Source organism: Eleginops maclovinus, chromosome 16, assembly GCF_036324505.1.
Source record: "Eleginops maclovinus isolate JMC-PN-2008 ecotype Puerto Natales chromosome 16, JC_Emac_rtc_rv5, whole genome shotgun sequence".
NCBI lineage: Eukaryota > Metazoa > Chordata > Actinopteri > Perciformes > Eleginopidae > Eleginops > Eleginops maclovinus.
Window position 1 is genome coordinate 11,567,929 of NC_086364.1, and position 25,786 is coordinate 11,593,714.

At 40.0% G+C, this 25,786-nt stretch overlaps 1 protein-coding gene across 1 annotated transcript in view; it reads right to left on the minus strand.

Annotated features, from left to right (window-relative positions):
• Positions 1–2,278: 2,278 nt before the first annotated feature.
• The window catches only part of mybpc2a (myosin binding protein Ca), a 30,464-nt gene continuing 6,956 nt past the window's right edge, over positions 2,279–25,786 (minus strand). Inside the window, exons 8-31 of the mRNA XM_063903745.1 lie at positions 25,094–25,211; positions 24,814–24,862; positions 22,385–22,441; positions 22,116–22,291; positions 21,749–21,881; positions 19,969–20,093; positions 17,570–17,675; positions 16,113–16,282; positions 15,188–15,353; positions 14,457–14,563; positions 14,340–14,369; positions 13,481–13,620; positions 13,064–13,223; positions 12,351–12,455; positions 11,998–12,186; positions 11,724–11,858; positions 10,534–10,701; positions 10,110–10,198; positions 8,878–9,073; positions 7,745–7,884; positions 6,626–6,785; positions 5,539–5,675; positions 4,772–4,958; positions 2,279–4,454 (exon numbers count right to left, since the gene is read on the minus strand). Of these exons, the coding sequence (XP_063759815.1) occupies positions 4,420–4,454; positions 4,772–4,958; positions 5,539–5,675; positions 6,626–6,785; positions 7,745–7,884; positions 8,878–9,073; positions 10,110–10,198; positions 10,534–10,701; positions 11,724–11,858; positions 11,998–12,186; positions 12,351–12,455; positions 13,064–13,223; positions 13,481–13,620; positions 14,340–14,369; positions 14,457–14,563; positions 15,188–15,353; positions 16,113–16,282; positions 17,570–17,675; positions 19,969–20,093; positions 21,749–21,881; positions 22,116–22,291; positions 22,385–22,441; positions 24,814–24,862; positions 25,094–25,211 (3,078 nt within the window). The 3' untranslated portion in view covers positions 2,279–4,419. The remainder of the gene's footprint in view (positions 4,455–4,771; positions 4,959–5,538; positions 5,676–6,625; positions 6,786–7,744; positions 7,885–8,877; positions 9,074–10,109; positions 10,199–10,533; positions 10,702–11,723; positions 11,859–11,997; positions 12,187–12,350; positions 12,456–13,063; positions 13,224–13,480; positions 13,621–14,339; positions 14,370–14,456; positions 14,564–15,187; positions 15,354–16,112; positions 16,283–17,569; positions 17,676–19,968; positions 20,094–21,748; positions 21,882–22,115; positions 22,292–22,384; positions 22,442–24,813; positions 24,863–25,093; positions 25,212–25,786) is intronic.

A 25,786-nucleotide genomic window follows, 5' to 3' on the forward strand; every position in this document is an offset into this window, starting at 1 on the left:
AATGAGAGCAATCAATATACTGGATAAGACATGGCTTTGAGAGCAGTATGTTAGGACTGGGAAACAGTGAGGAATGAAGAGCTGTATCTCAGATCTATGGTTTAGATTTTAGTAGTTGGTAAAATGTTTGAATGCTATATAGGTTGAGACTTGTCATTTGTCTTTTTTAACTTGCATTATCCAGTTTGTGGTCCTCCCAAAAATGTTGATTCCAGCTTTATCTGACTAACACAGACTGCATCACAGTATCTTTGGCTGGTTTTTGTTTAGAAAGCAGACTATTAACGCAGTCCCTCAGAACTTACATTGACAAGACTAGATATTCCTATCAGTCTAAAATCATGGGACATCATAAGCAGATCAGACTGAAAAAATTTTTAAGAACCTCTGCTATTAGTAAAGGAGTCGACTGTGCTCGAGTCTCTGACCTGAATACCTCACTGTGAAAGGTTTTCTGGACATTTACAAAAGAAAAGAGTCTTTAGGAGAATATTCAGGACACACTAAAGGGATTATGTGTCCCATCTGGAATGAGAATGCCTCTGGAACACCAGGAACACCAGGAGTTGGAGGACGTGGCGGGGGAGAAGGACTAAATTGCTTAGCGTTTTTCCCCAATGAGCAGGACTATGCTAACTGGCAGGATAAATGATGATATACTATATGAAAAGACTGAAAATATAGGGGACAAAACCTTGACTATAATATGTCAACTTTGTTCAAGTTTTGCATTTGCAAATCAGTTTTGTTATGAAAATGTTTACATCTCATGTGATTTAATTATTCTACAGCTTCTGTTTTTGGTTCTATACAAAAGGGTATATGCCAAGATAATGTACATAAACTATTTAAAAACACTGTTAATAAATGAATGAATAACAGCTCCTTTTCTTAACTAAAGCTGTCAATTTGACATATCAAAACATCAAAATTGTTGCTGCTACTTTTACCTTAACTCTTTCCCCTGTAACCCTAACCAGCCAAAGTGTCCTCACTCTAGAGGATTTTACCTTATATAGACAGGATCTCAACATCAAAGAGTTTCCATCGGTGTAGATATGCTGTGTGTTTCTGTCAGCCACATGCAGTCATGTGGCTGACAAAAACACACAGCCTTATCTAAGTTGTCATTATTGTGAAATGTGAGGCAGCTCTTCCTTTTTACACCCCCCACTCACTCTCTGATGGTATATGTGCTCATTATATGTCGTGAGCGCAGGGAGGGTTTGGGCTCTTTAATCAATGAACATGATGACACAGGGTATAAGTCACACTATTATTCAATAGAGCATACCAAGGAGAAAAAGGAAATGGCAACAGGAGATGAACACAAAAAGTCCATGTATGCATATGTGTGTGAAACATTCAGTAAGGTGGTTAAGATGGTGCTTAACAGGAGATGATTGGACATTGTATACGGCCGAAGGAAACAGGTGTATGGTCCTATGGATATGTGGATATGTTCTTCCTCTGTTTCATTCAGTTCGTTTACTGTAATTACATCGATGAGACTCACTGCAAAGCTAGTTCCCTCCAGTGCTTTTTCTCTCTCTTACCTTCTCTCTTCCTCTCTCTCTCTCCAAGTCTGTGATTTCATGTATAATTACTTGCATAATTATAGTTTCCTCCATCCGACTGTTTCAGAAGGTCTGTTTTTGTCTCTGGTATCGCTCGTCTTTCTTTTCTTTCGGCTCACACACACAAATCTGTACGCACAGACATAACAGTGCTTGCACCCTACCGATCTGCCTCCCTCTCAGCCGGTGGTGAGACTTGTCTTGTCACTCTCTTTTGTCTCTTCTTCGTCTGAGGCAGGCCCTTTCTAATATTGGAAAGACAGCAAAGCAGATACAGTGTGCAGGAAGAAGCCGACAGTTTACTCCTAGGCTGCCATGCTTCCTCATTAATTATTTATTCAGACATCACAAACTTAAAGAGCCTTAAGGTCTGTCACAGGGAACGAGTGGAAAACAAAATGCGCTATTTCTGCTGACTACTTGAAGCTTTCTGTGTGGCACACGCAGCATTGTAAAACTGCACCTTCTCATGTTTTTAAACTTTAGTAAGGCTCACGATGCCAGTAGATACAATTAGTTTGATTGCTTAGCAACTGAATATGACTTTTGTATGACGGAACAGAGGGTAAAGCTCAGGTGCAGTATCGAGGTTTCACGCTGTTTCTCTGAAGAATGTCTTTTTCCCAAAACTTCCATGTAAAGTAGCATGCAGTGTATCTCCAGCGCAGCTTTCTTGTGTCAATCAGCACAGTCACACACCACACTGTGTCTCAGGTTTAATGACAATAAGATTATATTAACACCATACATACACACTTGCAGAGTCATTTATTGCTCAACAGGGTTCAACATTTTAGCTTTGTGCTGCACTGCAGGTCTACTGTGCAACCAATCGTTGGCCTACTTTCAGGTATCTGGAGAATTTTCCCTGCTTTATCTGGGCATGCATACTCTCATCCTATTTCATCTTTAACAACATGCTGCAACACAAAGCAGAGGTGGAAAGTAACTAAGAACATTTACACACCTGCTGTACTTAAGTACAATTTGGAGATGACTTGTACTTTACTTGAGTATTTCCATTTTATGCTACTTTGTACTTTTACTCCACTACATTTATTTTGTACCATAAGTTACTTTAGAGATGTGGATGTATGATATGAAATATGATCAAAAATTAAATCAGAATTTAGTTACACCTGGAGTAAATTGACAATCTACCCTGCAGTATACAAAATCATTAAAACTAGCTGCACCTTTACCAGCTTTGAGAACACTTTAATGCATCAATAATTATAATTAAAACATGTATTATACTGCACTGAATAATAAGTACATTTGGTACTTTAAGTATATTTTGATGCTAATACTTTTATAGTTTTACTTGAGTAACATTTTGAATTCAGGACTCTTATTTGTAACAGATTATTTGTCCTGCTCTGGTACCTCTACACATACTCAATTACAAGATTGTGGAGAATGTTTTAAAGTTTGTGCCAAGAGTCAGGATCAGGGGATCGAGTGAGGCCGTCAGGTTTGGAGCTTCAGTGAGAGATGCATGGGTAATGAAATAGTTTTTAATTACCTGCCACTCACAATTCACACCATGGACCCTAATGATGGTCAGTTGTGGTCTTTGTCTCTGTGCTCTTACCCCCTCTGCTGGATATACAGGAGACCACGACGTGATGCAGTCAGTAGTGGGACAGGCCTGAGGATAAAAGTACTTTCACAACTCCAGAGTAATGAGACTTTAGCAGCAACTCCATGAACACACTTTTGGCTGTGTTAAAACTCAGATTTTTGTCTCCAAGTTGATCTTTTGTCAAGGCTTCCACTGTCAGATGGTGTAAGGGGTGTGTAACGGAGGGCGGGGTCCCTTGGGACTTCGGCGGTCTGGGTTACAGCACATCGGTGAGGCTTTAATTTGGTGTGCGAGGCGAGCCGCGGCGGACTCTCCCAGCAGAGACGGTGCTGTGTTTGTTTTGCGGGTGTGTAAATTAGCAGTAATTCGTTTGCTCAGTAATGACGTGGGAGAGATAATTAGGGCAGTGTTGATGGGTGCATTAATTAGTCTCTAGTGTGTGATGCTAATGAGACCCTGATTCGAAGTGTGTGTTTGTGTTTGCATGTGCATGAGTGTAAGTCATGTATCTGTAAAGGTCTACCACTATAGGTCATGCCATGAGGAATGTAGTATAGCATGTGGGACTGGGTGAAAACAAGGAGTGTGTGTTTCTAAGTCAACATGTGTGCCCTCTGAGTGTTTGTGCCTGAAGGACACAGCAGGTCTATATCTGTGTATAAGAACCCCTTTAATCCTGCCGGCTCCATGAAGTCGGCCATGCCTGGTTGAGTAGTGATCCCTCCACTCAACCATCACAGGGCTGACGGACCCCGGCTCAGACATCACACACCAAGCAGCACAGCGGTGTGACCGTGCATCCACTCGGTCACACCGCAGAGGTTTCAGCCTTACAACTGCATCCCAATCATAAATTTATCTCAACCTATAAAAACGTCCCGGACACAAAACAGACACACAGGGAGCCGTAATGGATGAAAGGCTGTTTTATAAGTGTGTTCAGTGACAGGTCCACTTCACAGATAAGAAAGATCCATCTGCGTGTGGTAACAGAGGGGCATTGCTACTACGCTACATGGTGGCTTCTCTCAGTCAGTCAGAGTGTGACAGGGTGGCAGCTTGCAGTAAAAATTAATGGCATGTTACTGATGTGGCATTCGTCATAGCTGCGGTGATAAGGGGGGAGGGGGGCAGCAGGATTGGCTTTAGAGCCTCGCCAGTGATCTATTCTAATCATATTTATTCATGATTATCCTGTTATACATAATCCATTACTATTCCTGTTCGACTGTATCCTCTGCTGTTTCGTGCTGTCGCTCAGTTCTTCGTCTCCGTTCCTTTCTCTTGTGAAACTGGGGAGGAAAAGAGGCATTTAAATCAGCATGAGAGGCCAGTGGATCATCCTGTTTAAATACACTACAGCACTCAAGAGTCATCTGGTGGCTCTGAAACTTTAACTGACAAATACAATAAGGTGATTTATTTTTAGCATGTGGTTAGATTTTAACTGAAGTTTCACAAGAGGAGATCAGTCGAAGTTTTAGGGAGATGGAGATTTGTCAAGCTGAGCGGTATTGAAGACTTTCTGAGGGAGACTGCTCCGACAAAGATCAAGCTCTCACTCACTATTTTGAATATATGGTTTTATGGGAAGTGAAGTTCAACATACCTCGAACCTCCAACTTGCACTCCACCTCATCTTCACCAAGATCATTGATGGCCCTGCAGGAGTACTTGCCCCCATCAAACAAGCCTGGCCTGCGGATATTCAGAGTCAGCACGCCCTGGTTGTTCTGCATCAGGAACTTTGGGTCTTCACCGATGATCATATTGTTCTTCAGCCAGATGATCTTTGGCTGTTTTGGAGCAGGAGGCAAAGTTAATGGGATGGAGGAAAAGAAATGAGGAAGGAGCGTATAAACAGAGCAAGGCATGTTGAGAGGGGAGTGCAGCAGAGGGAGGAGGGAAGAGAGAGAAAGAGAGGTGGAATTAGGTCAACATTTCGGCTTGACAAATCTTTGTCGATTCCGAGGGCTAAAAAAGATGTGTGTTCAAAGATCTTCCTGCTCCACCTCTTGTTCTAGCTTCAAACATAAAAATACACTCCTGCTGCAAAGGCATCACAATCCTCTCTGTTCAACAGTCGGTGTTTGACACTCAAAACCTGTACGCTCCCTCTCAAAACACAAAGCATAGACTCTGTGGCATACACTTGCAGGTAAAGTGTATGCTGCAGCACTGTAATGTAAGATTTATTCGATGCAGTGGGGATACTTCCTATTCTACATGTTCTAAATGACCGTTAACAACAGAAAGAAAGAAAGATCAACTATAGATGAACATGTGCGGTTAATAATTGCTGTGGAAGCAGCTGTCCCAACTGATTAATAAAGAATTATAAAATATAATTTCACTTTTACTGTAAGATGTAGATACCTTAGGGAGCCCACGGACAGCGCAGCTAATGGCTGCGCTGTAACCTGCAACCACACTTCTGTTGACTAGGGGCGCTGTAAACCTGGGGGAATGGTTCACATCCTTATCTTTGAAGGGTGGACGGTTATAGGCCAAACCTGGACAGGTTGAGAAGTGTTGAATTAGTTAATTAATTTATCACATTAAAAACACACACACATTGAGCTTTATTTACCAAACATTTTCAGTCGTGTTGCCTCGCCAAGATGAAAGATTATTTTATATTGTGTATATACCACATGCTTTTGAATTTCTTTTTTTTTATTATGATGTCAGATGGGTACTATAATCAACCATCCTTAAAATTGCATAGGGCAGACTAAAGCTTTGAACACAGAAGACATTGGCTGGTTGGCTGCCAAATCTTCTTTTAGAATTTAGAAAGTCAACAACACGACAACAGTAGCAGCATTTGGCTGATGGCAGGTGTTCATTTCCCAGCCTAGTTGTTTTCATAATATGCAGCCAGTATTAAATGTTATTTAACACCCAAATGATCCTTGTGTTTAGTATAATCAGTGTGAATTAATTTCCTTTAAATAGTGTAAAAGTAATTAAAGGAATAATCTTTAAAATGATATAGTAAATGTGTTAAATCACTTTCTATTGCTGAACGAGGTTACACAATGATGATGAGCCTATGGCCCTCTGATGAAAGCCCTTGCATTTATTTTGCAGTATTACACACTGAATGTCTGTGGGAACATTCATTGGAAAAACCAAAGCAAAGCTGTGAGGGAGATCAAAACACAAACACCAAGGTGTTGTCATGGAGAATGAAACCCAGATTTGTAAGATTGTAACTTTAACTCTCAGCCAACACTTGATAGTTCTTACTTCATTACACAAGTAATATTAATCATGTAATATAAATCGCAATTCCAGATACCTTCTTCTTTTCATATTCTGACCTACATGCCATAATGCTGACTTGATGGTTTTACTGAATGCGGTGTAGCCTACAGCTAAGCATGCGTTAGATGTTTCTTGGAATCAAAAGCAATACTATCATGTTAAAGAGTGCCGTGCTCTGCTGGGATTACTTCACCTGTTTTGGTAATAGTGGCAGTGTTCTTGCTGATGCCAGGATTTTCGCTAAGGCCACAGATGTTTTCGCTGAACACTCGAAAGGTATACTTGTTCCCCATGACCAGGTCGGACACAGTGCAGCTGGTCCTGCGGTTGTGCTCAAAGACTGTGAACCAATCCTGATGTGAGAGACAGAGTGGAGAAGCAGAGGTTCAAAGAGGCTTATAGCTGAAGATGAAAGCAATATAAGCTGTAGAATCTTCTATCCGCAGCATCCATGTTCTTGTGGTCCAAACTCTGTCAATTGGTACAACACAATGACCATGACAGTACATTGAGGCTTTGCAGTCATGTGACAAATCTCCAAGCAGCCATGACTTAACCGGATCAAGAGGGTCCACTGGATTCTTATGGATGTTGGTTAACACTTGACCATTCTGTGCCACGATCAGCCTACCATCCGTGTCTTCCATGCATTATTATCACAATCAGGTATGAAATCCACACTAGCCCAGATACCAGGCTATACTATGACTTTTTGTTTCATTTATTATAACCTTTTTGTATCACCCTGTACTGTGACTTCACTTTACATAGCATACTACACTATACTTTGTGACATGTTATACCTGATATCATGCTAATTTAGGTAAGCCAAAAGAATGACAAAAAAAAATGTGACTAGGCTATAGCTGTTCTCTTGTTAATACAAAGTAGAAAATTAGCAAGTCGTGCTGAGCTGATAATTATGACAACAAACCATAAGAAGGTACGTGAGAAGGCATTTTGGGTTTTACAACAAAGATGTAAAATTCCTTGTTAAATGTAAAACTGATCGCTGACTCAAATGTCAAAGTTGAGCGTGTAATATTAACGTTATCTTGAAAATAACAAGTTTGATTCTACTTAAGGTTATACAAATACAAGTCATTTAAATAAATTCTAATTTTGTTCAAACTTGATTTTTGGAGTGACAGCACAGGTAACCATTTAGTGCTTGCTGATCTTGATCATAAATGCATTTACTGACACAATTTGCTGTTCACTTTTGTTGCTCAAAAGTAACAGACCTGCAAATGAGTTATATATCTGAACCCTATCTGTGTACTCCTTTACACTTCTGTCCCACCATGCATACCTTGGTCTTCATGTCAGCCTTCTGAATAGTGTAGCCGATGATCTCGCAGTTGCCGTCGTCTTTGGGCGGCTTCCACTCCAGCGCAGCATTGAAACCCCAGACGTCTGTGACATGCACATCAATAGGAGGACCTGGCTTTTCTGGTGGGTTTGTAAAATAGAAAGAGGAATTTGTCTTATAACTGGTTGAAATAACCAAAAATCTCCTCCCTGCCTGACAAGACACGTAGGCATGATGTAAAGAGAGAGGGGTAGATTAATAACTGGAGCAGGAAAGTCCCACAGAGAGATAGAAATCCACATATGCAGTGATAGAGGTTTGGCAAAAATGTAGAGATTAGCAAAGCAAATGACTCAAGGAAAGGTGGAGATGCATACATTACTGGAAAAACTGTTTTGGCAAAGACCTGATCAATTAAAGAACAGTATGCGCAGAAGAATGCGTTGTTTATCATTGAGTCTTCTATGTTGCCTGCACTTGTACAGACGCAGCACAGAACGGCAATACTGTACAACATAGTAAAGTATGTGTCATTAATCTTGCTCTGCGTTTTCTCCACTGTGGAATACAGTACAAACAGTGAGCAGCGCTGCTTTATTTGCCCGTTAATTCTCTGTGTACTGTCTCCTGCTGAAACAGTGCAGTGACAGATCATCTGGGGTGGGGGCTCATCAGAGGAGCTTGCAGCCTCTCATTAGCTCAACCTTCTCAGCAGAGGAAGTGACAGAGTAGCCCTCAAAATCCAAGCATAATCCCAGTCTACACGCAAATAATCCCAGCCAAGGCCCAACAAATAATCCATCCAACACCCTGACCCGGGGAGACTATAAAATGAGGAATGAGCTGGCGGCCACAGTGGCAGTGCAGGAGCCGAGATTATATGAGAGGGGAATCAGCGCTTTGATGATTTGCTGCTTTGAGTCACAGATCCCTGGGAGTATGAAATTAGGAATTACGATCACATTTTAAAAGTCTTGAAATGTCACAGATTTAGGCTCAAACCATCATCCTCTTCCGAACAGGTTATTACCCGTGTACCTTCTGAAGTACGAACCGCGCTGTTCTGATCTTAATGAGAGAACATGCAGCAGCAGTAGCTGTTTAGGATGTGTTAGTGCCATGACGGGACTGACCTACAACCTGTATGTCTATGTCCCCGCTGTCCGACATGTTCTCAACCTGAACGGACAGTGTGTACTTTCCAGAGTGGTTTCTCTCAGCGGAGCGGATGAAGAGGATAGAGTCCACGTCACTGGTACGAGTTCCAACTGTTTTGTCATCCAGGAGAATGCCATCTCTAGACCAGGTCACGACAGGGCGAGGTTTACCCTGCAGTTAGAGTAATGAGAGGAAATCAAAATGTAGGGAAAAAATATTGAGAAAAAAGGGAAAGCAATCTGTGAAATAACATTTATTAGGTGCAGTATGTTTTCAACTGTCAGTTGGTTTAGGATTATCAACATGCAAGACGATCATAGAGAACAATTACCAGAGAGGGTTTAAATGTGTGCCTATTTAAGGAATTCCATAGGATTTCTTTGGGCATATAATTATGTTTAATTTAGTTCTAGGTAAATATGTCTCGACTTGAGTTGCAGCCTAGCTGTTGTAAAACAATTCTTGGATGAGATGACAGAGCTGAGGGGGATTTATTGTCCCAGGAGAACCTCATGTAGCCACGTTTTCTGTCTCAGAACAGGCTTTTTATCTGCTTCTTCAAAAGAATGCAGAGCCATGGCTCCCTTTTTCTTGCCTATTTCTATTTGTAACATTGCCTTCTTCGCTGCTACTTATGGCTAGCATTTCTTTTTGGAACAAAGTCAGCATTGTAGGACGCTGTTAAATGGTGAGTGCCCTTTGGGACATTTGAGGTCCTGCTACCTCTGTTACTACATGGTTTACAGATCTGATTTGCATTTCACAAGAAAAACTGCCCTTTGCAGATATATGTGAACATCCAAGGCACATATTTGGTTGCCTCACCAATCCAAAAACATACCACCAAACCCATTTCAACATGTTCTAAAATCATGGGCAACCCTATAATGAAACAAGCTATCAGATGTTTTAAACATGAAATATATTGTGACTGACTGTTCAGTCCATTTGAGTTTTAATTTAAATAAACCATTCAGGGTTGACTTGAAACCCCTCCTTCAGAGACCACCCCTTTCTCTCTACTTGACAAATAAACCAGGCCCTTAAATGCCTCAATGTGAAACAGCCGTTTAGTAAAAGGTCAGTGTGGAAGCAACCTTGTGAACTTTAAGCACTTTGTATTATTCACTCTTGGCATAACTGGTTGTGCTCTGCTATTGCAAATCTAGCTCTTAACTAAAACTATGAAAGCCACACCCAGACTTACCTGGAAGGGGATGACTATGTTCACCTTATCACCCACAAACTTGATCAGTTTGGTCCTCAGATGGCGAGGCAGTCGGATCTTTGGTTGTTCTGGGGGATGATACATATGTAAAATATACAGCATGTACAGATTTTAGATATTTATTATTTAGATAAACACAGTTGCATTAATCCTCCTTGGATGTGGTGAAGAAAATAATAAATGATGTTTACATTAAAATACAACACCTAGACTCAATGGTAGATGTTTTTCACAAAGTAGTGCTTTGGCTGGACATAGTTTCTGAATGATACCAATGCTGGGTTAGTGCTTTATGCTATGTGGATAGTATGAGATATTTTCACAATGTCTTTCATTTAGAGCAATGCCTATGTTATAAATATGAATTTTCAGTTTCATTTCTGTAAGAAGAAACTTTTCTCACCCACGATCTCTCGGATAGTAACGGATTGGGTGAGAGTTGCGGGGGGGCTGCGTCCGGCGATGTTGACAGCTTTCACTCTGAACAGCATCTTCTCCCCCACTGGTAGACCTTTCACCCTGTACTGGGTCTGCCCGTATAGTTCCTCATTAGCCTGCACCCACTGATCACCTAGTGAGAGCAGGAGAAGAAAATTAACCAACAACGAACAGATGAGAAAACTACAAACAATCCAAAGAGCTCAGGATAATTTTGTGAATCAGGAATTAGGTGTGACTATTGACATTTCTGAGCCCTTCCCCCTTAATTTGCCCACAGCTTTTGATGTAAGAGAAGCGGTGAAGTGAGAGGTCCCAATGGTTTGAAAAAATGACTTCTGGACTAGATTGATTTAGAAAGATTGCTTTGGCTGTTGCATCATCCTTGAGCATGTCATAATCTTGTTACACTGAAGAAACTAAAACGTTGACTTTAATTAAATGTATTATGTCAACAAATTTCACATACCTGTACCAGGTTAGCGGGAAGCAATACTATTACGTTGAACCTTTTTAATCTTAATATTATTGCTTTCAACTAACACAGTTATTTGAAATCTGTTGACATGATACATTTAATCAAAGTCAACGTTCAGTTTTTTTTCACTGTAGCTATCTAACAACAAAAAGGCTGTGTTCTGAAACGCAAACTAATGTACTGCTTACTAAATACTGAAACTGTATGTACTGCATGCTGCCTTTCAAATAACCAGCAGACTGTTTAAGTAAACTCAAGCATTTTCTGTGCAACACATGACCTTATTATTGATCATGACATTAATGGTCTGAGCTACCGCAAAATGGAAATTGGTTGCAAGAGATTTAAAACAAAATAATTTCTTCTACTCACTTAAATATTTGTCCATTAACATTAATGGATATTTGGATGTAAAATAAAATGTCTATAGTACAATGATTGAGATGCCATTTTTCCTCCTAACTGTACCACAATGTCGCTCTCCATCATTCGTAATTATTTTACCCAACATTTAATTTTCTAAACCACCTGCAATGCAGTCTATCATTGGAAAGTCTGAAATGATGCATTTCATCGTTATTAATCAATTCACACATTTATAATACAATTATTAGTAACAACTTGTACATTATTTTCAATGCTTTAAGATAATTGCCAAATGATGTGCATATATTTACTTCCTTCTATGCAGTATTCAATGATGTATCCGTCGATGCCGCCTGCTCCGATTCTCTCTGGAGGACGCCACTTGAGTGCACAGGTAGTGTCTGTCACATCATCCACCACGAGACGAGTTGGCTCGCTAGTGGGGGCTGAGAGAGAAAGGAGCTAATTAATACGTTAATACCCAGTGTAAATGGGATGGGAGGTAGGTTAAGCTGCCTCAAAATGAGCATTGTGCGAAAGGCCTCTGTTAATTAACCACTCCTCTAATGATAAATGGCAACGCACCAATGGGCATGAAGGGCTTCGAGTTTGCACTTGGCTGAGAGATGCCAATGCTGTTGACTGCAAACACTCTCATCTCATAAAGTACACCTTCAATCATCTTCTTAGCCTCATATGTGGTGGACTCATAAACATCAAAGTTGAGCTTGGTCCATCTGGGTGAGGCAACCTTTTTCCTCTCCATCAGGTACCCTGCAGATACAATATACGGTGAAGCCATTAAAAATCTGTGTTTTTTGTATAAAAGAGTTAAAAACATTTCGCTGTGATAAACAGAAAGGCATTCTGAACTGCTGTTTTCTCCAGGGAGAGAGACATCAGATGTGAACATTAGCCGCCGTGTGCTTCAGGGTTACCTTTAATGGGAACTCCACCGTCAAATGCAGGAGGGTCCCATGTGATCGTGCCAAAGTCCTCGCCAACTGATGTGCATTTGACGTTCTCAGGAGGGTTGGGCACATCTGGAGAGGCAGGTTACAGTTGGAAAAAAAAAAAAGGAAAGATGAAACTGAGTGTTTTTTCATGCAGTACAGTTATTAATGTAATCATACAGTATTTAACCCTCTTTTATATCTGTTTACAACATTTCAGCCATTTGTTATTATTCTTTTCACTACGGTCTTCTTAACTGAAGCCAAGATGATGTTAAAATGATTACATGGTAAATCATGAATATGTTCACAGTAATGTTGACCATATTCTAAGACACTGTTTTTTAGAGTACACTGAAAAAAATATTCCAAGATCTAACTCAGGGTAGAGCTTTGAAACTTGTAAATCTAAAAAATCCTTTGCGGATAACATCCTGTCTTCCATTAGTATGGTTACAAAGTCGATAAAATATGCAGGTATTCAGTACACTTGAAATTGGTGTAAACTGGTACTTGAATCTAAAGTTCGTATGATACAGGACATAAAAAAATGGCACCAACAGTGTCACGCTTTTCCCAATATTTTTTGACCAATATAAAACTCAGAGCAAGACTAGCGGTGCCATGAACAAAAGGAAAGTAACAAAAAAGAAGAAAATGAGAGGTGAAAAAGGCTAAAGTGATAAAAACCCACTGACCCACGATCTTGACAAAGAGTTCGACCTTGTCCTCTCCAACAGGGTTAGTCACGGTGATGGAGTAGAGGCCCTCATCTTCTTTCTCCGCCCCCTCAATCACAAAGCTGCTCAGGGTTTTCTCCGTCTCCACGCGGACTCTTCCCTCGCCCTCAGACACCAACTACAGAGGAGAGCACAGAGCGAGACAGACAGAACAAAGCAGATTGTTGAAGAGCATGGTGTCGCATGACGAAGGCACAGCTGCCACAGGTGACAGGTGATTCAACCTTCCCACTGGAGTTCATGTTTCATTCTTCATTCTGTGCTGTTCAATGACTAACGGCTGGACACTCTGATTGATGCACAAAGGTACAGAATATGAGATGTGTTTGTGTGTGTATGGGGTGAATGGGGAGAATCTTATCCATTCTTCCTCACTTCTTCTCCTTTCATCCAGACCACAGTGGGCGCCGGCTCTCCTGTGATCTCAACGTCAAAGCGGAGTTTGTTTCCAGCCACCACCATGATGGTGTTGTTGTTGCCGGTGCTACTGGTGTCCATGTGAATTTTTGGAGGATCTTTCATATGGAAAGTGGAGAGAGAGGTAATTCAGATGATAAGCATAACATGATTTGAGGAAAGAAAATGATATGGTTACTTTTGCTTTAAAGCTTCTTCAAGATGTCTCTCTGTGTTGTTGGTAAGCATGTTAAATTTCAACATTTTTATCTAACAATCTTGTTTTGGTTTGTTTATTTTGACCTTCAAGCGTGCAAATTCTATATTTTGTCTTTTTCTTTTCAAAGAGATGTAACACATCAATCGTGCGTTTCATAAGCAGACCACTTAATTTTGAAGAGGATGAAGTTCAAAGAGCAACTTTACAGCAGCTAAAAATATGGTTTTGAATTTGTATTTAAAGCATAATAAATAATAAAGTATGCGGTTAAGAAAAAACACTTCAAATTACCACACCAAAAATGAAGACTGTGGGACCAATGGGCACATTGGTTAGACATTGAACTTTGGCACAAACAGCTATAGCTTCCATACATTCAACTGGAAAGATTCTTTACTGTGTTCACTGTTAACCCAGTGCTTGTGAGCAGGCAGGGAGTGTTCCTGTCTATTCACAAGTAGAGAATAAAAACAAATTAAAAAAGTAACTCAAAGTTGGTACATGTCCCGCTTATATTCAATTTAAGATGGATTATGAAAAGGCATCAGAACCCTCTCCTAGATCAAACATTAACTGTATGTTTTGTTTTTTCAGGAAATATATAAATGAAACACTTACCTTCTCTAGGAACAAAGTCAATTTTAATTTCTGAGGGGAAAATAAATACATCACTGTTAATAAAATATGTTTATCTGATCAAAAGCATCATCTCTTGTTCGAGGTGTCATTTCTCACCCAGGAAGTTGAGTTTTGCAGAGAGAGACAGAGCATAGCCATCAGGGACAAATGTATAATCTCCAGCGTCCGAAGGCTTCACTTCATCAATCGTCAGCTTGTGGGACCTGGGGACATGTAACCAGATGTTACCAAGGAGACAACACTCGTTGTGACCCACAATTATGCATAAAACAGTTGCCCTAGCAACATACTCCATGAGGCAATTTCGCAGAGTGAGAAACATACTGAATGTTTTTCACCTTGTGTGACCGCTGTTGCCTTGGCATATCTGCTGCCATAGGCAGCTCTGATGGAGGGATTACTGAGAGAAACCCCAGACCCTAGGGGTGTGTGTGTGTGTGTGTGTGTGTGTGTGTGTGTGTGTGTGTGTGTGTGTGTGTGTGTGTGTGTGTGTGTGTGTGTGTGTGTGTGTGTGTGTGTGTGTGTGTGTGAGTGTATGTGGAACTTTTCAGATTGAAGCCTATCCTAAAATGGGTCAAATAACTTAGAAAATGCTTTTGTAATTGTTTGCCAAGCCATGTGGCAGACAGTGCTTATTTTGATAGCTACAGTGTATGATTTTGAGAGAGTGTGTGTGTGTGTGTGTGTGTGTGTGTGTGTGTGTGTGTGTGTGTGTGTGTGTGTGTGTGTGTGTGTGTGTGTACATGATGGTTCAGACAGTGTGATCTCAACAAAAAAAAAGCTTTTATGACTTTCAGAAATACACGAACAGCAGTGGGATATCATACCTCCCAATGTGCGTCATTTTGATGCGATCACTGGGCTGAACTTCGACACCGTCCTTGAACCATTTCCCCGTCACCTTTTCATCAGACACTTCACACTTGAACACAGCCTGTTCAGCAGCCTTCACTGTCAGGTCAGCTATGCCCTGCAGAATCTGCAGCTCCTTTTCTGAAGTAAAGACAACAACACAGATCAGTACAAATACCTAACGTGATGGATTTACCAATGTCTTAAAATGACACATTGCTGGAATACAGCCCCGTAATCAGGCAGTTTATTTAGCACTTTAGGTTGCAGCACTATTTATATTGATCACCTGGTGCACTTTCACTTTGACATGAGTGACCAATAGGGAGGATCGACAGACATTTTTTACACTATAATCGATTTAGGAGACTCGTCTTGCTTGCTAGTTTGCAGGGACTGAGACAGACTGCTGTATGATGGGTAAGACGGGACCCAATCATCACTTTTGGATGTGTAAAAGAAAATAAGCATGACGAATAGTGTGATGAACTACTGATATAAGAGATTACATTTTTAATTATGACATGAGTAATGACTAATTTACTGCTTTCCACGCTTGTCAGGATGGAAACATCAAGATGTGCTGATGTGTACATTTTCTTAGAGTTCCTAATTGAGAAACCAAGTCTGAAATACTTGTTGACAAACTTTATAAATCAGCTGATCAACAGTTAATGACTGCTTCTGCTGCTGATAAATTTAAGAAGGGCTTGGTGATATCAGAATTTTATGACCAAATACCTCAACGATGTACTGATGATTGCTATGAGGTTGACCATTGGTGCTTTCACAAGATAGTTACACAGCGAGATTTATGAATGAATAATGACTTATTGGGTAAAGACAAATAATAAAACAGCTACAACAGTCTGATAATGACATTAACAGAGGCAATGGTACCTTCAACCTCCAGTTCAGCTTTGGACTCTCCACCGTTGGTGAACGCGTAATACATTCCAATATCCTCCTTAGTTGCTTCATTTATGATCAAAATGTGCTTTTTCCCATCCTTTTTGAACCTGTACTTTGAACCTGCAGTTTCTCTGTTCAGCTCAACTCCATCTTTCATCCTGAGGAGGGAAAAAAAACACACATGCATGCTTCACTAAGATTCAACTCAGAGAGAAGGGAGGAAGTGCTGATTGACATGCCTGCAACCTTTTATACAACAAATGCCCTCAGCGATCGCAAGGCTTTGGCACATTTTAGAGATTGTGCAGTAACTAAGTAAGACATTTCGTAAGATAAACTGTACTTTTGGGTTTTTGGAACTGCATTCACAGCAATTGCAAATTGAGTTCTGAAGTATTGCAAAGATATATAAACATTTCACAAGTAAAACACTTTACGTTATATCTTAGCCCAAGCACTGACACAGTCGGAGTGTAGGATCTATTGTATACCTGGAATTATTATTATAGTTATTATTATTATTATTACTATTATTATTGGCTAAATAAATCTCTATTTTGAAAGCCTTAATAGTTATCAAAACTTGATTTTCGTTTGCAAACTTCTCAGGTCTGGTGAAAAATGGATGTAGCGTTCTTGGGGCATCTGCAAAAGCTCTATAGTTCCCCATACAAAGCTGCCAAAAGGCAGCCCCTACCTCAGGTTTCACCTAGAAATGTGAAATTTCGTAGGTATTTGAACTATGGTGAGACAAACTAAATAGTATCTTGGAGGCATGTTGTAAACCCATCATAAAGTCAGCCATTTAGAATTTTATGTTCAATATTTTGTCAATTTTTATCAATTATTCAGATCTCTCTGAAATGTGGTATGATAAGCCTTAAGAGGTTGAGGAAGTTATAATATTACCAAAATCACACTGGTGTTAGTTATTCCCCTCTAGTTTAGGCAAACGAACGCCTTTACTCTGAGCCTAAATATTAAAGGGGGGCTTCTAAAGATGCCAAAGATGGTGTTATGGCTGCAGGATTTTGAACACACCCATGAACTTTGGCCGGGATGCTCATAATCTCACCAAAATGGTGTTAGTTAGTCCCCTATACAGTAGTTATTATTATTATTATTAGGGCACAAGGTCTGACAGGGGCCAAGTTATGAATATGCTGTGCAGTCCCGCACAAAGCAGGACACCTGGGGTGGTGCTAGAGTTGCAACAAATCAGTTTCAGCGCGCCCTCAGTGCGAAACGTAATGTTTATCTTCCGGGCCGGTCTCTATTGGTCATTGCATTTAACTGCTGCTTTGACAGGGATCCTGGAAATACCTCAACGTGCATGGAGTGTGAGGGCTCAGTCATCTTGCAGCTTTAATTTATAATTAATTTATAATTTTCTGAACGGGGGTCAGGAATAATGCATTTCCCAATTTATTTTTATACCGGCTCACCATTTGACGTTGGCACCTTCCTCGGACACTTCCACCTCAAACTCCACCTTCTCACCCTCAATAGTGTGAACATCATCCAGCAGCTTGGTGATGGTGATAGGGGGTTCTAAAGACAAACAAAGCTTTGAGTCAAAGGTTAAAACAGCAGAGTGATACTGAATGATTAGCAAGCTGTACATAAACCACCAGAGTAAAACTGTCCAGGAACAAAGTGGAGGATGACAGAACTGCGATGGATAAAGCTGCAAGGTATCAGTACTTGAGTAGAGTGTATTTCTTCAACAGGGCATGAAAACAACAACTATGGTAATTGTTGGAGCCCAGCTAAATCTTAATGCATGCAAATATTGATTTGAACTAAAGGACAGGCCTATAAGTTCCAAATCAAGCACAAACCAGTTACCTTACTTAAATGGCATCAACATCACTGTTTATTGTCTATCAGAGTGATTCAATCAGTCATTTTGTGTTATGGTTGTACATACTTCTACTTGGAGGATAATTCTGAGGAACCTTTCATTAGAAACTAAATAAATTAGATGTTAAAGTGTGATTGAAGAGTTGTGTCTGATATAAATAAAATGCAATTCATTGAATAATATGATCTGAAGTTCATTGGTCAGTTTAATTGTTTCATCAGAAGAAGCATTTGTTTTCATTCTGTGATATTGATTATGTAAATCACATCTAGTAGCTCAAGATTTCATTTTTCTTGGTAGTATTTCGAGACAAAACATTCCTTTGAGAAAAAAAAAGCTTTAATTCTTGTATTTCTGTACTTTGTCTTCCTCTGTGGAAAGGTGGTGGGTGGCATTATTAGTGTTCTCAATAAGCACAGAAGGCTAACTCAGAGGTCATGTGCATGCCCTTGGTTTAGTAGAAATCCTTCTCAATGCCATCTAACACATCCGTCTTGTAGATGTGGAAGATACGTCAAGTCTCCTGTGGTGAGAGTCACTTTGTGTAACCACATGGTGGGATGCTTGATGCTCTGCTAGCCACAACTATTTGTCATCGTCAGCATCCAGTCCCCCTCTGGACGTCTCAATTCTCTTCAACCTCAGCTGGAGAGACCAGAAGCTCTCTGAACTGTCGGAACTGTAACAGCTCCACAGACACATGTGTATTGTTTCTGCGGGCATCACAAAAGTTTGAAGAAAGGAGCCTGATGTCTTCAGTTTAGGTTTGGTTTCTCAGCATTAAAAACTTGGAGAAATACTGTTTTCCCTCAGGAATACAAGGGGAGACATCACTAAAATGCTTCAAAATTGTCCTCAAATGTGTCCAAATATTGTAAGGGGAAAACTCTCTGCACTTTGTCTGAACTCACTGCAGGAGTCAGAATAAATACCCACTTCAGAACTACTTACCAATGAGTAAACGAAGCAAAGCTCTTATTTAGGTGACAAAAAAATCTCTACCCAGTTAGTGTAAAACCATATTTCTTACATTAATCAACATATTGTTGCTTCTAGAGCTTTGGATGTGTTACATTTGATGTCATTTGCTTCATAGTCAAATATTTTACCAAAGTGTCAAGAGATATCAGTGTTTGTGTCCATAAAAATCTGAGCACACACACTGTGTTAAAAAGCTTACCCTTTCGTATGGCCTCTGATATGTAAAAGCAGGATGGACGGCAGTGAGCACATAAAGTAAAGTATGGGATTAATATAGAAGCAGAGGACCCAATTACATCTATTAAAACCTCTCCAAAAACTCACACAGAAAGGACACTGAAGAGACCATTGAGATAGAACCATAGTAAGTCTGAATTTGCCATCTGTAATATAACCTTATTGTCATGGTGTATGTTTAAAAAAAATAATAATTAAACCAAAAGTTATAATTAGAAAGAAACACTTGCATGTTAGCATTTTGGTATAGTCAATAACACAAAAAAAACTAAATATTAGGTCAAATTAACATTTTAATTGAAAAGCATTCAATGTGTTATTAATATTATTATTGCTATCACTAATGTACTTATAGTTATAATACAAATAAACGTTTATAAGTGTTATATAAATTTCAGCATAAATATAAAATCAAAATATAATGGAAAATGTATTGTTCAATTGAACAGCAAGACTCACATGAGTCAAACTATGATAGCACATTAATATTTGCAGCACAACAACAGCGAAACATGAGAATAAACATAACATGGGAATTTCACTTGCCACGTGCCCATTTAAAATGAGTGAGCAGACAACAGAGCGCAGCATGCTACTATGTGGCACAAAAACATTGAAATAAATAGAAGACAAACACAGACACAAGAAGGGAACAGAGCTGTCAAGCCTCTCATTGCTCAAATGACAGCATTTGCTAAACCGAGCAAAAGAAACTCTCTCTGCTGAAAAGAAGGATTCCTCCAAAGACAGTGACTCATGTACCTTTGATAAAAACCTCCGTGAAGCTCTTCTCCTCCCCGACCACGCACTCGTACGCTGCGTCATCTGACAGGTTGCACTTGTTGATAGTGAGTGTCCGCTTGTTGCCCACACTCTCAAACACATACCTGGACACACAAGGATGATGGGGGAAGATTATACGAGGAGGACAAGAGAGAGAGACAAAAAAGAAAAAGAGAATAATGAATATATACTTCGAGCAAATCTGGCCACGACCAGATGCTGAGAGGCCTGAAGACAACAAGGGTGACTAACAGCTTGAGACACAGAATCCACACATTGTTGTACACACCTTGAGAGCACAAGTCTATGCTCCCACACACACACACACACACACACACACACACACACACACACACACACACACACACACACACACACACACACACACACACACACACACACACACACACACACACACTTGGGTTTCCTTACAAACAAGGTGATCCAAGTCCTTGCCATGAGCTCTAGAGTAGAGCTCATATCATACAAGTCAAGGTAGAAACTACCATTCACAGTAAGTATGGCAGGAAGTCAAACTGTTGTTTATGATAAAAATAGCATTAATTTAGAACCCCTTGAAATTCTGTAAATTACAGACGTCAGCTTTTTTTGAGTAGTATAAAAAAAGCAGCTTTTCCTTGCTCAGCATTAACATTGTACTCCGTAACTATAATGTTTTTGGTTTGACATAAGCATTTATTTTATTTAAATCAATGTAAAAGAACCACAATCTTCTCATGAAATCTTGTCAACACCCAACTGGATGTCGTGCAACTTTGTGGGGCATTATGAGTTTTAAGTTTAGTTACAGCGCAGCCTGAAAAATGTTCTGGGAAGCTTCGTTCAGGGCAAAAAGAGTATCCTCACTCATATTAACTGTCCTCATCAAAACAGGAAGAGGACATGCTTATTTCAATGAAAGCCGCAAAGCTACTCAAAATGGCAGATGGTGGAGCCATTGAAAAAATACCACTCGCAACAGCTGTAGCCTCTTCAATAAAACACCAAAAGAAGCCTTTGAAGGAGAAAAGAGCAAAGAGAAGAGCCAGGGCGACTGACGGGAGCTCATCTGGCTAAAGAGACTCCAAACTATCTATGTATGTCTACTGTTTTTCATAAAGTCAGAGTTTGTTCCAAAAGAGACTTACATCAAAACATGTTGGGACTCCTATCATTTGGTATCCAGTCAAGGTGCAGTGGCAAGGTATACTATGTTTCTTAAGCTGATACTTACTCTAATATAATTAGAAGCTACTACTTTTGGTGGTCAAACTATTTCTTCTTAGTTGATCTCTTATATATTATATATACTGTATATACATATACAGTATATCTCTTTGGACATTTTCTAGGTAACATTACCTCGCTAACAACCCTAGACTACAGTGAACAGGCTAATTTAAAATTACAACTTAACATGAAACAAATATGAAATGTGCAATGATGTAACTGAAATGAGTTTAACCTTTATAAAGTACAATATTTAACACAATACATAACTAATGTTTTTAACTGTGAGTTACTGTGATCAAAAACACATACAAAATTGAAAAAAATGGGACAAGGTTCTATGCTTAAAAGAGTTTCCTATTACTAAGATGGCAGTGCACAATAAACGTATTAACACTTAGCTAACACTTTTTGCAAGGGCCTAGCATCTTGGTACTAGCATACTTTCTCAACATTATGTGTCAGTACAATGTCACACTCACACATACTGTACCACCTAAATAGTGGGTTAATATAGTAATTGCCTCACTTGGCAGATGGTTTGATTTCCTGTCCATTTTTGAGCCACTTGACTGGAGCATTGGGGTCGGTCAGTTCCACTGTGAGATGGATCTTTTTGCCTTTTTCCACAGAGTAGGCTGAATCCAGCTTCTTCAGGAAAGCTGAGAATAAAGTATCAAGTTAGTTATTTCAACAACAACTTTAACAGCCAAATAATCCAGTAGCAAGCGTAATTTAACACACATTCAACCTGTTTTGCCTGCAATGTAACTTCTCCCTTAAGGCCTTTAAACGCTGCTGCTGCTGCATTAAAGAGCTCCTGTTTCCTGTCTGCCACCTCACTCCGTCATATTTTGCCTCGTAGCAACTCTACTCTCTTTTTCCTCGCTCCTCACCATCACTCTTCTTGGGCTCCACCTTCTTCTTCATTTTCTTCAGCCTCTGCAGCATGCCCCTCAGGTCTGTGATGCCGTACTCAAAAGCAATCTTCTCATAGTCACAGGGCTTGGCATCCTTGAGGATATCCCATACATCCACTTCTTCTACAGCCACCTCCTTGCGTTTCTTCTCTCTGAGAATTAAAACCACATTCAAGAAAAACTCATTTAAGAGACCAAAATGTAACTTTTATTTATTGCTGTTGGTAATTAAAAGGTGATCTTACCTTTTCTTGAGCAGTGCACTGAAGTCTAGATCACCAGCATCCTCACCTGCATCTCCACTGAAATTAAAGGAACGATATTCATTGGAATTTTCTTTGTATGTTTATAAACGTTTACCAAAGCGGGTAGTGAAAAAGAGTATTAGGAAATATACATCATCTCTTTTATTCCATATTACATAAAACTATAAATACACAATAAATTACAAGACAATTATAAAGCAAACAAAGACAACATGAGTGAACACAACAGCACACAGTGGAGTTCTAATGAATTTGTGTCTGTAGTTAAAGCTTACCCTTTTTTCATCCTGTGTTCAGATAGATGCAACAATAGGATGAGTGAGAGCATAGAGTAGAGCATTTGATGAGGGCTATAAGCAATCATCATGCCCTAAATTCAAGTGCCAGACAGAAATCACAATAGACAAGCACATATAAGCAAAATACATAAATTAGCTATAAGCAAAATACATACTGCTCCAACGTTGAACTGTAAATCAGCCCGACAATGAATTAATAATTTAAAGGTGCAAGTTCTGAAGCATGGTTAGTTTGTTGTTAGCGCATACAGCACATGTTAAAAGAGATGGAAGAGTGTGAAATATTCATTGATTAATGAAAGTATGTTCTTGCGATTAAACCCTAAAAAATCATGCAGAATCATGGGTTGAGAACTTCATGGAGGGGAAAGCTATCTCTGTGTTTCGCTGCATAAACCCTGTTTTATGTCTGACATGCACATTTCCTATTGATGAGAAGAATTCACTTGGTCTCGAGTCATCAGTCACCCTCTTGTGCTCAACAAGGTGCCAAGTACCTGTGTGTGGCACACACCAATAAATGTCTATGGCTCAAGTGCTTGTTGTTTTCCACTGAACTGTTTTTTTGGCATTGTTGAGGCTCATTGAATGCCTCAGAGAGTAAGATAAATGCCAATAAATTCAAAGCTATTCCCAAGTGACCATGTTTGTGCTATGGCTGAACGGTTCATGCAAGGATAACATCCATTCATGTTGTCCTTGCCATCTCGTAAGCGAGAAATTTCCTGTGACAATGCTTTCACTCTCAGGGCACACATGATCACCAGATGGTCGAGTGAGCATGAAATTGATGTTCGCTGTGTCCTGCAAATTGCTAGATATCAACCTACCTGAACACTTTTCAGAGATTCTATAGTGCCGCATCAGATAGCACGCTTAAATACTTCCATTTGGAAGATATATTTAAACAATAGTTTCTGAATCTTCACTAAAGTTAATTGATGTAAAAAATATATGTCCAAGGCTGTTGTGGTATGGTAAAATGCAGTAGAGTTTACATGAAAATGGGGATCAGGGGATTTTCTATAATGAGCTCCTCCTTATGGTGCGATTCCACAGAATAATTTCTGTCACTGTTTTCAGGTGGCCAATCAGTCAGCAGAGCAACATAAAGAAGAGGAAATTGCCTGATAGGGGGGCATATGATAGAGTTTAGGCTATTTCAGACAAGCACACATACAAAAACAACCTTGAGAGTCATAAGAAGGTAACAGGAGTGAGTATCCAAGATACTATCAAAGAGTGGAGTCAGCCCACATGTACAAGCTTCTGTAATACATGTTAACAGAAACACAGATGAGGATCCCATAGGAGACAGGATTCTCCATACTTACCTTTTAGAGGTTGAGCTGTTCGACCTCCACACAACAAGGTGTTTAACAGACTCATCTATTATCTCTCCAGCAACATATTTCAGTTTTAAGCAACTTTTCACTTTTCATTTATCACACCAACTTCACCCCCACACCCTCTCTCTCCTTCATATCAGCATTCTGCAAATAAGCACACTGACATCCTGTCTAAACCACATTATGATGCTGTCTTTTCCCCTGTTGTGTTTCTCATCTTACCTGTGTGTTTCTGCTCGCACTCTAACGAGGGAAGGAGATGTTATTTTTAAACACAGATTACAAATAAGGAGACTCAAGGTGCGAAGATGTTGGCTGATTTCCGATCACACAAGACGCATACAGTACACAGGCTGAGAAAAGCTGAAATTTAAAAAAATAACTCATTAAAAAAGCACAGCCAAAGGATGCACACGCAGATACACTTTGCACCAACAGTCAAAGACAGAAATAGATATTGAGGGAAAATGAAAAAATGAGTCCCTTTGGAGACTGTCACAGAGAAATTCATAAGATGGTAAACCATGAGGGACTCTAGGTGAAGCAAAACACCAAGGCAGCAGACGCATTGAGATGTGACAGAAAGGCAGACAGACTGACTTGTACAAAGTCGGTTACAACTGAGGAAAAGACAGACACACAGGCAGAGACACTGGTTGAGACTGACAGATGCCCAGAGGCAGCACTCTACAGAGGAGCATATGGGAAACAGTGTGACGGGCGACATGTTGAGAAGACCCTTGCCGACACTGAGACTCACGATCGCTTAAACGCCTCCAAGATGTTGTCCTGCTGCTCTTCTTGTACAGCTGAAAGCAGACAGAAGAAGAAAGACTGGTGAGAGGCTAGGTAAATTCATTACACCGCAGGTTTGAGCAGCAGAAGAATAATGGACTGATGACCCCGACAGGCCACTAAATAATAGGACCTAATGTGAATCGCACTCACTGAGATATTGGCTGACAAAGCCTGTAACAAAGTAAGAGTGGATATGCAGAATGGAAGATGACAATAATGAGATTGTCTGTCTCCAGGCCTACCCTGCACAGAGACTTCGAATGTGCAGCTGTCGCACTTGTCTTTGGAGGTGACCTCGCAGCGGTAGCCACCTGCGTCTCCATCCACTACTTTGATGATGCTCATCTCGTAAGTGTAGATCTGACAGTGAGAGAGGGGGATGATTTGTGAGGAACACACAGAATTAAGTGAACACACACATACACACACACATACACACACACACACACACACACACACACACACACACACACACACACACACACACACACACACACACACACACACACACACACACACACACACACACACAAATACAAACACATGAACAGATATGCACTACATCCTCACAGTGTCATACTTCAACAACACAGGTTGACTAATATTGGTTTGCTCATTAATCCTTTGGGACTATTGGCTTTGAATATTACATTACATGGTATTAAGCTTACTCTTTTATCCAAAGTGACTTACATACAGACATGCCCTACTGGAGCAACTAAGGGTTAAGTATGTAGCCAAAGGACATTTTGGCATGTTGTCTGCAGGGATTGCGATCAAAAAGCTGACCCCCTAAGTCATTTGTAATATTAGCAAATTAATTGAAGTGTAGTGTCATCTGCATACATTGTTATCTTGTATTCATTATCTATCCACAGTTTCTTTGGGCATAATGTTGAATACTACTTGTGCATCCATCTTGTGCAGAACCTTTA